Source organism: Ustilaginoidea virens, chromosome 4 (assembly GCF_000687475.1).
Source record: "Ustilaginoidea virens chromosome 4, complete sequence".
NCBI lineage: Eukaryota > Fungi > Ascomycota > Sordariomycetes > Hypocreales > Clavicipitaceae > Ustilaginoidea > Ustilaginoidea virens.
The window spans coordinates 2,675,455-2,688,380 of record NC_057319.1 but is presented as its reverse complement, the minus strand read 5'-3'; the positions used below and the strand labels follow the sequence as shown (position 1 = coordinate 2,688,380).

At 50.9% G+C, this 12,926-nt stretch overlaps 2 protein-coding genes across 2 annotated transcripts; both read right to left on the bottom strand.

Moving 5' to 3' along the window:
* Positions 1-174: 174 nt before the first annotated feature.
* Positions 175-2,074, bottom strand: UV8b_05170 (uncharacterized protein; the record flags this gene model as incomplete). The annotated part of the gene is made up of 3 exons (XM_043142668.1): positions 175-959; positions 1,077-1,663; positions 1,773-2,074. 3 exons carry the CDS (start codon positions 2,072-2,074, stop codon positions 175-177), a joined length of 1,674 nt encoding a protein of 557 aa, XP_042998602.1.
* A 6,526-nt stretch (positions 2,075-8,600) lies between these two features.
* On the bottom strand, positions 8,601-11,391 carry UV8b_05169 (uncharacterized protein; the record flags this gene model as incomplete). The annotated part of the gene is made up of 5 exons (XM_043142667.1): positions 8,601-8,617; positions 8,706-9,454; positions 9,836-10,462; positions 10,881-11,150; positions 11,228-11,391. 5 exons carry the CDS (start codon positions 11,389-11,391, stop codon positions 8,601-8,603), a joined length of 1,827 nt encoding a protein of 608 aa, XP_042998601.1.
* Between the last annotated feature and the right edge of the window lie 1,535 nt (positions 11,392-12,926).

Below are 12,926 nucleotides of genomic sequence, written 5' to 3'. Positions count from 1 at the left end.
AAAAGAGACAGGGAGAGACAAAGAGAGAGAAAAGAAAAAGGAAAAAGAAAAGGCACCGAAAGAATCGTAAATGCAGCTCTTGAAATCCGACCTTGCGTTACTTCATGGCATCCCTCCAGAGCGGCCGTCCTTCCCAAAACTCATACCCCACCTTGTCACACTTGCGCACGACGGCTAAGCCGTTGCCGTCGTCGCAGTCGTCGTGGCGTTCGTCGTCGCAGCCTTCTCCAAATCGTGTTCATGGGCATCAGACAGCTTGTGCTTAGCCTCCCGTCTGGCTTCGACGTCGCCATGCTCGGCACGGTCGGTCAACTTGGTGACGACTCGCGTCTTCCAGGCTGGCGTCCCAAGATACTTGATTCCGTTGGGATCCTCAAACATGGCCTCGGTCTCTTCCAGAGTCTTGCCGGCCGTCTCCGGGAAGAGAAACAGGACGTGGAAGAAGGCGACGGTGTTGAAGATGGCAAAGATGAGGTACGTCTTCCACTTTATGTTGGCAAAGGCCGGGGGCACAAAGAGACCAAGAGCTGTGTTGAACGCCCAGTTTGCCGACGTGGAAAGCGCGACGCCCTTTCCGCGAAGACGAAGAGGGTACAGCTCGGGTGGGTAAGTCCAGGAGACAGGACCCCAGGTCGGGGCAAACGAGGCAACAAACAGATAGGTGCAAGCAATGAGGCCCTTGGCGGGGGAGCCGGTAAGTCGCATGGACTGGGATGCAATGTTGTCGATACCCCCGGGCACAATCTCGGCATGCACGGCCAGAATTCCGCTGTTTGTATACATCCACAACGCCATGAGAACCGAACCAACCAGGAGGGTGGGACGGCGACCCCATCGATCAACCCAGAGGAGAGCCGGAATGGTCATGAAGACGTTGATGATGTAGCTGATGGATGAGGCAAGGAGATTTGCGTTGCCCGAGTATCCGGCCATGCGAAAGACGTTGGAGATGTAGTACACTTGAACCACAAATCAGTGCATGCATCGACGACCGCGCTAGACAGCGCTGTTGAGGAATGGAACGACGGGGGAAGGGGAGGGGAGGGGATTGAAGTGGACGGGAGACCAGGACTTACTCATGACATTCATGCCTGTGAGCTGCGACCAGATCTGAGTGAAAGCGCCGATAAGAGTCCGGTTGATCATGTTGGGTTTGAAGAGATCCAGGTAGGTGGCATTGGCATGCCGACGTTCAAACTCGCACATGTCCTTGATGTCCTGGAGCTCTGTGGCAACAAATGGGTGGTCGGGATTGCCCTTGCCGTGGACCAGGGCCAGGACCGATCGGCAGTCCTCCCAACGGTCCTTTCGCGCCAGCCAACGAGGTGACTCGGGCAAGATCATCATCATGAAGAAAAGGAAGACGGCGGGAATCATCTGCAGGCCCCACGGAACGCGGAACGCGCCAGTCTCCCAGTCATAGTAATGCTCCCCACCAATGAAGGAGCAACCATAAGAGATGTAGTACATGATCAGAATGCCCCAGGTAATGGCCCATTGCTGCATACCGATAAAGCGGCCACGCTTGGAAGGCGGGGAAATCTCAGCAATGTAAACGGGAACCTGGGCGGATTCCATCCCCACGCAGAGACCATTGATGATGCGGCCAACGATGAGCATGCCGATATTCTGAGCAGCACAGCAGATGGTGGAACCAACCACCCTAAGGCAATGCCAAAGAGAGATTAGTTCGGGGCTATAATGCCAACGCGCTTTGTCGTTGCAGACCTAGGGCTTGCTTGACAAATCATCAACTCATATGTACTACTTACCAAATAATACAGCCAACCATGATGGAGTATTTGCGGCCCATGCGGTCGGAAACTGGTCCAGAAATGAGCGCGCCAAGCCAAGACCCGGCGGCCATTGAAGCGGTAATCCCTCCTTGAACCAGTTCGCGAGGACCAGAGCACTTCTCATCTGTAAAAGGAGGCCCGTGGGGTCCTTGGTTGAAGTAGCAGAGGTAGGACTGCTCCCCCAGCTGAGCGGACAAGGACGAAATGTCAAACCCGAAGAGGCCGCCGCCGACGACCGCGACAGCGGCAATCACGTAAATGTTGCCGATGACTACCATTTTCGGACCCCTCAAGCGTTGGAAGCTCGATACTTTGGGTAGTGAATCCCAATAGGTAAATGCAGTGCCCGAAAGACAACCTCGACTTAGGAATTAGCGGGGGGCTGGAAATGACAAAGAAATCCAAGGTCCCCCATCGGCTCGGCAAGGGGCAGTGGAACAAGGCTTTAAATATGCGAATCCGCAAGCCGGACCCTCTCGGAGCCATAAGACAGGTGAGATCGAACTCTCTTGCTGATGACTGACGCGAACATGGCCAGCCCCAAACCACCAAGTTCGCCCATACACCCGTGTCCAAACACATGCACCACGCAATACCCCGCCTCCCCTGTCTTCTGTCAGCATTTCCAGAGGATGGCTCCGATGCAACAAGGTGGTTGGCGCGGGCAATCATTGGACGGGAGTTTGGCTCGGTGGTCGGGTGCGGGTTCGTTTGTGCGCCATGCGCAGCCCAAAATGGCGGATTGATGATGATGATCTCTCTTTTTTTTTTTTTTTTTTTTTTTTTTATCCCGCCAGCTCCTTCAAAAACAAACGTTCCCCACAATCCTGTTTGTTGGCCATGAAGGCCATGGCACCGAGAATTTGGCCGTCTTGGAGTAGGCTGGGGAAGCTCTTGAGCGTTTCAAGGCATCCAGTTACGTCGGCGATATTTATTGTCAACCAACTCGTGGTTGGGCGGAAGCCGATGATGCAAGATGCGACAACGGCCCGGCCCCGTCACGAGATGCTTTCTTTGAAGGAGGAAAACAGGGGAGGCGGTGATGAATGGAGCTCAAGTCGTCAAGTCGTAGTTGACAGATGCTAACAGAGCAAGAATCTCTCAGCAAATAGTCTGGTACTACGCGTCAAGCACTTGGCCGACAACTTCTGCATCTGCCTGAAACGCCCGGCCTGGCGACTTTGGTTGCCCGACTGCTTCTTGTTGAGCATGGTGGCACCGGTGCGCTGGGCAATAGACGGCAACGATTGGCAAAGCCCGAGTCGCACGGTTTAATTAGTCCCAGGCTCCAGACCGCTGGTGCTCAGAAGGCAGCCCATTTCGGACGGGGGGAGTTGTATGTATCAAGTTGGAACAAAGTCTCGTGGCAACCCGTCCCGCCATTCCAGCACCATGGGAATCCGAATCGCCGCGCTAGCACTTGTCCATGGTGATTTGTGAGTGTGAAACCGATGCTTGCCCTACGACGCTTTGCCCTCCCCCCAGTTTCTCGGTTCCTTGCCGGTGTTGGCGCCTAGCATGACTGCGGGGACGACTGATTACATGACGATGAGGAAATTCGAGACGGGCGTAATCCTTGTCCTTGGCATGTGTGTGGTGTGTGGTTCATCCTTGTAGCTCGTCAAAGGTCACAGACGCGAAGGAAGCTGCCTTTTTCCCTTGCCTAGCTTCCAGCGCACAGAGGGGGTTCGTGTGCGGCCCGAAAGAGTGAGCCCCTTTTTGGCCGATGGCGCTGAATTGGTGGCTCAGTCCCTTGTTTCGGCCTTCTTTCCCTTCTCTCTGCTCGGCTGGACACATCTGGTACGTCGTCTGATGGTAATAAAGGGTCACGAGGGGTGAGGGGCATTGGAATTGGGGGCGATAATGAGCAAAAAGTTGGGGATGGGAGGACGTGCGTCCGTCCGAGGATCGAGGATCGTTTTGGCGGTGGAGCAGCCTCAGGCATGGCTGACCAGGGCTAACCAGTCTAGGGCAAGGTCCCGCAAGAAACCACATGGTTGGCAGGAACGGGGTACAAACTCCGAGGTACCTAATCAGCTTGCAGGAAGGTTCCATGTTGTTATGTAAGCAACAGGAAGCATGCTGACGTGACAAAGCCAAGAAAGCCAGCAAAAGCCAGCAAAAGCCAGCAAAAACCAGCAAAAACCAGCAAAATCCAACACGACACAGTCCGTTGGTCAGCACCCCCCCCCCTCACCCGTCATTCTCGACTCCTCCGCGCACAGGTAGGTCCGACGGAACGAAAGGGACCACGAGCCCCGGAAAACAGGGATTCGTATCTGGGCCAATGGATATTCCGCATGCGAGGGGTGGCACCCACCAGGGCCCATATCCAATGGAAACCGGCAGAGGATGATGAGGGTGGGGCTCGGAGCCAACGGCACCAATTGGCAATAAGCATGGCGTAATGGTGAATGTGCTCCGTATACTCCGTAGCCAGGCGGTTCTTCGTACAGGCGGCATGTCACACCAGGAAAACTGCGTCTTGTTATTCAACCGAGCTGGGATAAGTTACAAAATGTCGCGTGGTTTCCTTCTAAAGTTGCCTGACGTGTCCATGTTCTCTATCCGTTATTCCGGAACCGGCCTTTCTTTTACTTGCCGCCCCCTTCCCCGGAAGCTGCCTTGTTCATTGGTGCCCTGTTGACGTCACCGCGCGCCGCATAAGGGTCCCACCAATGAGAGGTCACGAGTCCCAGCCCAGGCAAGTCCCGCAACCGAGCAACGCATCGTCATCATCGGCAATTGTAAAGTGAAATCGATTCTTCATTACCAACAAGTGCTACTACTACTGCCTATCCTTGCATGTTCTAGCTATTATTCGGTAGAGCTCGCAGAATTCCAGAAAGCTCCAAAACTAACAAACACATAGGAGATGAGGTTTGGCTCTATTCTACATCCTATATACATACACCAGCGAGCCAGTTCCTACTCCAGCACCTCGTTATATATAAATACCACAAGATTTGGGGTATACTTGCCCAGGGAAGAAGTTGGTTGTTGCTAAGGAAGGGGTTTGAATCGTAAAGTTTAGACACGAGCCGCCCGAATTTTCGCCATAGACAATCCTCAGAGGATAATACAGGCCTTGCGTCATGTTATACGTTGTGCACCCGGGGTAATAGATAGGCGGGGGGTTACTGGTAAACGGTGTAACAGGCTGCAGCTGGGCTTCCGCAAGGGGGGCAGCGGACCGATCGACAGAGCCATAGGTGCAGCTAAAGGCATTGCCATCCCCAAAGAAAAGAGTAGCGCGGTCGTCTGTATAAAAGAGGCAAAGTTTATAAGATCCTGTTTCGGGAGCCTTGTATAGGCCCGTGTAAACAAGAGCAAAGGCATTTCCATCAACAGTCATACCGCCACTTACTGTTCGGGTATAGCCATTCTGGTACGGGATGGGATTTACATATGTATTACACATGCCCTGAGTGCTCCCCACGGCGTTGAATCCCACGGGGGGGAGGTATGTTAGATTAGTTGACCCTGCAACCAATGGGGTCTGCGAAAGATAAAAATTATAGTTGCCGTTATTATTAGGGATATTCCCGCCATAGCCTCCGTACCCGGTGCAATATGCATTCGAATAGACAAAAACATCGAGACCAGACGGTGGGCATGAAAGATTAACGTTCTTGCATTGGCCAGTGGGGGTAGGCAAAGGCGTCTCAATGATAACGGTCCCAGGTATGGTGCCGTTGGGGGGAACAGTCGTAGTAATAGGCGCAGTATAAGACGTCTCATTAAGCGTTCGAGTTATCGTGACGTACGAGGGAATTAACGGCGTGATGACAACCGTTTGAATAATAGTAGTACCGGGCTGAGTCAACGTCAGAGTCACCGTGTAAGGCGCCGTTACGACGCTGACTACCGGCGTAGCCACAACAACGGAGCCAGGAATAGTGCCGCTTGGGTTGAGAGTGAAAGTAGTTGGCACCGTGACCGTTCCCGACATAGCTTGGGTTACCGTGACGTAAGAGCCAGGGGCCGGAGGGGTCTGGATAATCACAGATCCAGGAGCCGTGCCGCTAGGGGGTATGGTTACCGTAGTGGGAACAGTATTGGTTCCACTTAGAGGTTGTGCGATGGTAACGTAGGTTGCCGCTACTACTGGAGTCTGGATGGCGACAGTGCCTGGAACAGTACCGCTAGGCGGGATGGTTACCGTCGTCGGCACGGTATTAGTTCCGCTGAGAGGCTGGGTAAGAGTGACATATACGCCTGGCGGAGTTTGGATAATCACACTACCAGGAACGGTACCACTGGGGGGGATAGTCACCGTAGTAGGCACGCTATTAGCGCCGGTTATAGCTTGGGTAAGAGTGACATATATTCCCGGCGGCGTTTGAATAATTACAGTGCCAGGATTTGTGCCACTAGGAGGGATAGTCACCGTAGTAGCCACGCTATTAGCGCCGGTTACAGCTTGGGTAAGAGTGACATATATTCCCGGCGGCGTTTGAATAATTACAGTGCCAGGATTTGTGCCGCTAGGAGGGACAGTCACCGTAGTAGGCACGCTATTAGCACCGGTTATAGCTTGGGTAAGAGTGACATATATTCCCGGCGGCGTTTGAATAATTACAGTGCCAGGATTTGTGCCACTAGGAGGGATAGTCATCGTAGTAGGCACGCTATTACTGCCGGTAAGAGCCTGGGTCAGGGTGAGATATGCACCTGGCGGAGTTTGGATAATCACACTGCCAGGAACCGTACCACTTGGAGGGATAGTCACCGTGGTAGGCAGGCTATTAGTGCCGGCGAGAGCCTGAGTGAGAGTGACATACAAAGCTGGCGGCGTTTGGATCACCACACTACCAGGAACAGTACCACTAGGGGGGATAGTCACCGTAGTGGGCACGCTATTAGCGCCGGTAAGAGCCTGGGTCAGAGTGATATATATTCCCGGCGGCGTTTGAATAACTACAGTGCCAGGATTTGTGCCACTGGGAGGAATAGTCACCGTAGTGGGCACGCTATTAGCGCCGGTAAGAGCCTGGGTCAGAGTGATATATATTCCCGGCGGCGTTTGAATAACTACAGTGCCAGGATTTGTGCCACTGGGAGGAATAGTCACTGTAGTGGGCAGGCTATTAGCGCCGGTAAGAGCCTGGGTAAAAGTTATATACAAAGCTGCCGGCGTTTGGATCACCACACTACCAGGAGCGGTACCGCTAGGGGGGATAGTCATGGTAGTAGGTACGCTATTAGTTCCCGTCAGAGCCTGTGTAATAGTTATAAATAATCCCGGGGGAGTCTGGATAATTACACTCCCAGGAACCGTACCACTTGGAGGGATAGTCACCGTGGTAGGCACGCTATTAGTGCCGGGAAGAGCCTGGGTAAGAGTGATGTAAATACCTGGAGGCGTCTGAATGATAACAGTCCCTGGAACCGTACCGCTGGGCGAAATAGTGATAGTAGTGGGAATGCTATTAGTGCCACTAATAACCTGGGTGAGAGTAATATAGAGCCCAGGCGGCGTTTGAATGATAACAGTACCGGGCACGGTACCGCTTTGTGGAATAGTGATGGTGGTAGGAGCGCTATTGGTGCCGGAAATCGCCTGTGTTTGAGTGATATATAGACCTGGCGGCGTCTGTACGATTATCGTTCCCGGAACTACACCGCTAGGCGGAATAGTTATTGTAGTGGGAACGCTATTCGTGCCACTCATAGCCTGTGTAAGAGTGATATATACGCCCGGTGGGGTCTGGATAAGAACAGTCCCTGGAACTGTACCGCTGGGTGGAATAGTTATTGTGGTTGGAACGCTGTTCGTGCCACTTATAGCCTGAGTAAAAGTGACATACATACCCGGTGGCGTTTGGATAATTACAGTACCAGGCACTGTACCACTAGGCGGGATGGTGACTGTGGTAGGCACGCTATTGGTGCCGGTTACAGCCTGTGTAAGAGTAATGTATATACCCGGCGGTGTCTGAATAAGAACAGTCCCTGGAACCGTGCCGCTAGGCGGTATAGTTATTGTAGTGGGAACGCTGTTCGTGCCACTTAAAGCATGTGTTAGAGTGATATACGGTCCAACAACTACCGGTGTTTGTATGATAATAGTGCCTGGAACCGTACCGCTAGGCGGTACGGTTACTGTAGTGGGCAAGTTATTAGTGCCGGAAATAGCCTGTGTCTGAGTGATATACGACCCAACTCCTGGCGGCGTTTGGACGAGTATACTTCCAGGAAAAGTACCACTAGGCGGAATGGTCACCGTGGTGGGGACGCTGTTGGTTCCAGTAAGAGCCTGCGTAAGAGTAACATACAGACCTGGCGGTGTCTGGATGACTATAGTACCAGGAACTGTACCGCTAGGGGGTATCGTCAGCGTAGTAGGTACGCTATTCGTGCCGGTTATAGCTTGCGTAAGCGTGACGTACAGGCCCGGCGGCGTCTGGATAATGACCGACCCTGGGAATGTACCGCTAGGTGGTATTGTCATCGTAGTCGCCACATTATTAGTCCCGGTAAGGGGTTGCGTAAGGGTAATATACGGCGAAACCACTAGCGGTGTTTGAATCACGACAGTACCCGGAACTGTGCCACTGGGAGAAATAGTCACCGTGGTAGGCACGCTATTAGTTCCTGTAAGCGGCTGTGTCAGAGTGACAAATATAGCCGGCGGCGTCTGAACTATAATAGTGCCTGGAACGGTACCGCTAGGGGGGATTGTCAGTGTTGTTGGCACGCTATTGGTGCCGGAGATAGCCTGTGTCAGAGTGATGTACGGTCCAACTATGAGCGGTGTCTGAATGATGATACTGCCTGGAATCGAGCCGCTGGGTGGAATAGTTAAGGTGGTGGGCGCGCTGTTGGTTCCGGAAAGAGCCTGTGTTAGGGTGACATATGGTCCAACAACTGCTGGTGTGTGAATAATGACAGTGCCTGGAACCGTACCACTAGGTGGAATGGTTATCGTAGTGGGCACGCTGTTGGGGCCGGAAATAGCTTGTGTTAATGTGACATACGGTCCAGTAACTGCTGGCGTTTGAATAATAACAGTGCCTGGAACCGTGCCGCTGGGTGGAATAGTCAATGTAGTGGGCACGCTGTTGGTCCCGGAAACAGCCTGTGTTAGAGTGACATATGGTCCAATTACCAGCGGTGTTTGAATGATAACGGTGCCGGGAACAGTGCCACTGGGTGGAATGGTAAGTGTAGTAGGAACGCTATTAGAACCAGCAGTAATAGGCTCCGTCAGCGTTATGTACAGCCCGCCTGGAGGCGTCTGGATGATGACTGTGCCGGGAGCGGTCCCGCTGGGGGGGACGGTAATTGTCGTAGCCAAAATGTTGGTGCCCGTTATAGTTCTTATTAAGGTTATGTACGGTCCTACTAGCGGCGTCTGGATGACAATGGTACCGGGAACTGTACCACTTGCAGGAATAGTCAACGTAATAGGCACGGTATTGGTGCCGGTAACGGCCTGGGTTAACGTGACATATGACCCAGCAACCAGTGGCGTTTGTATGATAACGCTGCCTGGAACCGTGCCGCTAGGCGGAATGGTAATTGTTGTAAGCACGCTGTTGGCGCCAGTGAGGGGTTGTGTAAGAGTAATATAAGGGCCGTAGGCAGCTGGTGTCTGGATAATAATAGATCCGGGAACTGTACCACTGGGGGGGATGGTGACTGTGGTAGGCACGCTATTTGTGCCGGTTATGGCTTGGGTAAGAGTGATAAAAAGACCCGGTGGCGTTTGTATAATAACTGTTCCTGGGACCGTACCACTAGGGGGTATCGTCACCGTGGTAGGCATACTATTAGTGCCGGTTATAGCCTGTGTGAAGGTGATATATAAGCCTGGCGGCGTCTGAATAATAACTGTCCCTGGAGCCGTTCCGCTTGGCGGGATAGTTAATGTAGTAGGGACGCTGTTGGTCCCGGTAATAGCCTGCCTGAATGTGACATATAAGCCTGGCGGTGTTTGGATAATGATAGTGCCTGGAGCTGTACCACTAGGGAGGATGGTTATAGTGGTAGCCACGCTATTAGCCCCGGTCAGCGGCTGTGTAAGAGTAACGAACCCTACTATTCCTGGGGGCGTCTGGATGATGACGGTGCCTGGGGCTGTTCCACTTTGAGGGATGGTGACTGTGGTAGGCAGGCTATTCGTGCCGGTTATAGCTTGTGTAAAAGTCACGTATATACCGGGCGGCGTCTGCACAATAACGGTGCCGGGAACTGTACCGCTGGGGAGAATAGTGACTGTGGTAGGCAGGCTGTTCGTGCCGGTCATAGCTTGTGTAAAAGTCACGTATACACCGGGCGGCGTCTGCACAATAACGGTGCCGGGAACTGTACCGCTGGGGAGAATAGTGACTGTGGTAGGCAGGCTGTTCGTGCCGGTTATAGCTTGTGTCAAAGTCACGTATACACCGGGCGGCGTCTGCACAATAATAGTGCCGGGAACTGTACCACTAGGGGGGATGGTCAACGTGGTAGGCTGGCTGTTTGTGCCGGTTATAGCTTGTGTGAGAGTGATATACGGCCCTACTTGTGGTGTTTGAACAATGACAGAGCCCGGTATTGTGCCAATGGGGGGTATGGTGATGGTTGTCGCCACGCTATTAGTACCAGAAAGGGCCTGCGTGACGGTAACATAGAGCCCTCGCTGTGGTGTTTGGACAACAACACTGCCCGGTACTGTGCCACTAGGAGGGATGGTGACCGTTGTTGCCACGCTATTCGTACCAGAAAGAGCCTGCGTAACTGTAATATATAGTCCCCCCTGCGAGGTCTGGTTGATGATAGTACTGGAAACTGTCCCGCTGGCAGCAGCAGATGAAATGGTTTGTGTACTATTATTCTCTGGCGTCAGGCCTGAAGTTCGCCGATACAGAGATAACGCTACGGTCAGAGCTGCCGATTGTCGCCTCAAGATGTTGACCAATATGTCTGGTCTCTGGGCCCCCCCGCAACACTCCTCCTTGTTTCCCGGACACGAAGCATCGCAACGCTCTACCGCCACGTTGGCAATGGTCGTGTCCACCTTGCTGCCACAGTAGCAGTCGCTGCTTCATTAGCCTGGCGCTCGGGCAAAGAGGACTGCAAGTCATGCTATGAACTCACCTGCTGTAGACGCCAAAGACCATGTCCGTGCAGGAAGCAGCGCACATTTCGAGGTTCATTTTCACGCTGGTAGCAACCTTTGTCAAGCTGGGGAACCCGGCCGATGAAACCACGCATCCGTAGAAGCTGAAGCCGAAGATCTGGTTCGGCGACCTGCATCCGCTGTAGGGCGAAGTCGTTGCGGGACCAGCCGTCGACGTCTGCATGCCGTATGCACTCGGCCCAGAGACGCTGGCAGCATCTGTGCACGTGCTGGGAACAGGGCTGAAGCTATTCGCCCGCATGTTAGTGTTGTCAACCACTGACGGGAGGTTCTCGCCATCTTCACTCCCGAGGGCAGCACTTACTACGCGCCTGTCAAAGTGTACGTGTTGCCCTGGCAGTAAACCTCCAGTGGTTGATAGTACACCGCGACATCTCCTGGACAATTATTGAGGCCTGAGACTCGGTCAGTTAACAGGCATATCTGAATGCCGATCACCGCGAGGAAACGCAGCAAGAGCAAGTCCATTGCTGCCCCTGAGTCGGTTGAATATAGTATCGTTTCCGTCCAGGAACACCTTGGTATCTATTAGGGGCTTTGATAGTATGCTTAGAAAGACTGCAAACTTAAAGAGCTCCGGCAGTTATAAATATAAAAACAAAAATAGATTTAGAGTATTTTCAAAGAGTTTAATATCTTTTTTAAAAGCGGTAATATAATACAAGCTTATACGTAAATTAAAGTTTAATAAACTATTAATAATTAAGCTTAGTTATTTAAGTAAAAGTTCAAATAATTTTAAATTCTCTTATCAGATTTTTTATCGAATTTTTTTAAACACTACTATTAGTTTGCACTAAAAATAGATATTTTTTTAATATCATATTAAGCACGTTTAATTTATTTTTTAATATGTAAAGAATATAATTTATCTCTGTATATTTTTTGTGCTCTAAAATATATTAATATTATAGCATATATAGAATGACCAGAAAAGATCTTAAATATACAATACTTCTTAATTTAATCATATTTCTTAAGATGTAATACTATATAAGAATATAAGGTTTATTACATACATTTACCAATATTAAAGCTGTTTTAATAAACTTGCAGATAAAAATTATTTCAAGTATTTTGCCTATATCTTTTCTTCACAGTGAAACTCTGTTATTAAATAATAAAACCGTGAAATGAATTATATTTGTAGTATTTTTTCTTAAATCTCGGATGTAAAAATATTATAAATACGCATATTATTATTTTAAATATCAATAAAATATGATTATGTACTAGACAAGCCACTGCAAAACCTTGAGTTAGTAACTTATTAGTGTGGTAAGCTCTTAAGCTAGTAATAACTATTATTGCAATTCTAAAGGTCACTATAAAAGCAGAGCCTTACTAGCTAGCTAGATGGCACAAGACTGTCTGCGACCTGTGAACTAATCTTAGTATAAATACTAGATTTTTCACCAAGTCCTAAGACTATACAAGTGCTATAAAGCAAGGCAAGTGTAAAGGCAAGGCAAATATAAGATAACCAGAAACGCAGGGAAGGTGGAAGTTAAGAGGCATATAGTGCATTAACAGACTCGATTGTGCTACCCTTCTACTATCTAGAAAGAAGGGGGAAAGCTATCCTATATATACACGAAGAAGGGGTGGGCCCAGGCATCCAGGGTAGCCAGTAAGAAAGCTCCCCGTAATGCTCGCTATGCCACGTATATAATACATCAGCAGCCCCGCTATATCCGACCTTTCCAACCACCCTAACCACCGCACTAGTAATTAGCCACCACGCTAGTGACTAACCACCACGCTAGTGACTACCCACCACACTAGTGGACTAGCTACCACACTAGTAGGCCCACCACGCTAATTTAGCAATGCCACACCACGCTAGTAGGCCGCCACCACGCTAGTAGGCAACCACGCTAATTTAGCAATGCCACACCTTTTCAACAAGGCCTACCTTACTTGATATACAGTAAATAATCCACTGAAAATCCTTAAGGTAAAAGGCAAAGGCCTAAGGTAATACTACCATAAGTCCAAGAGGC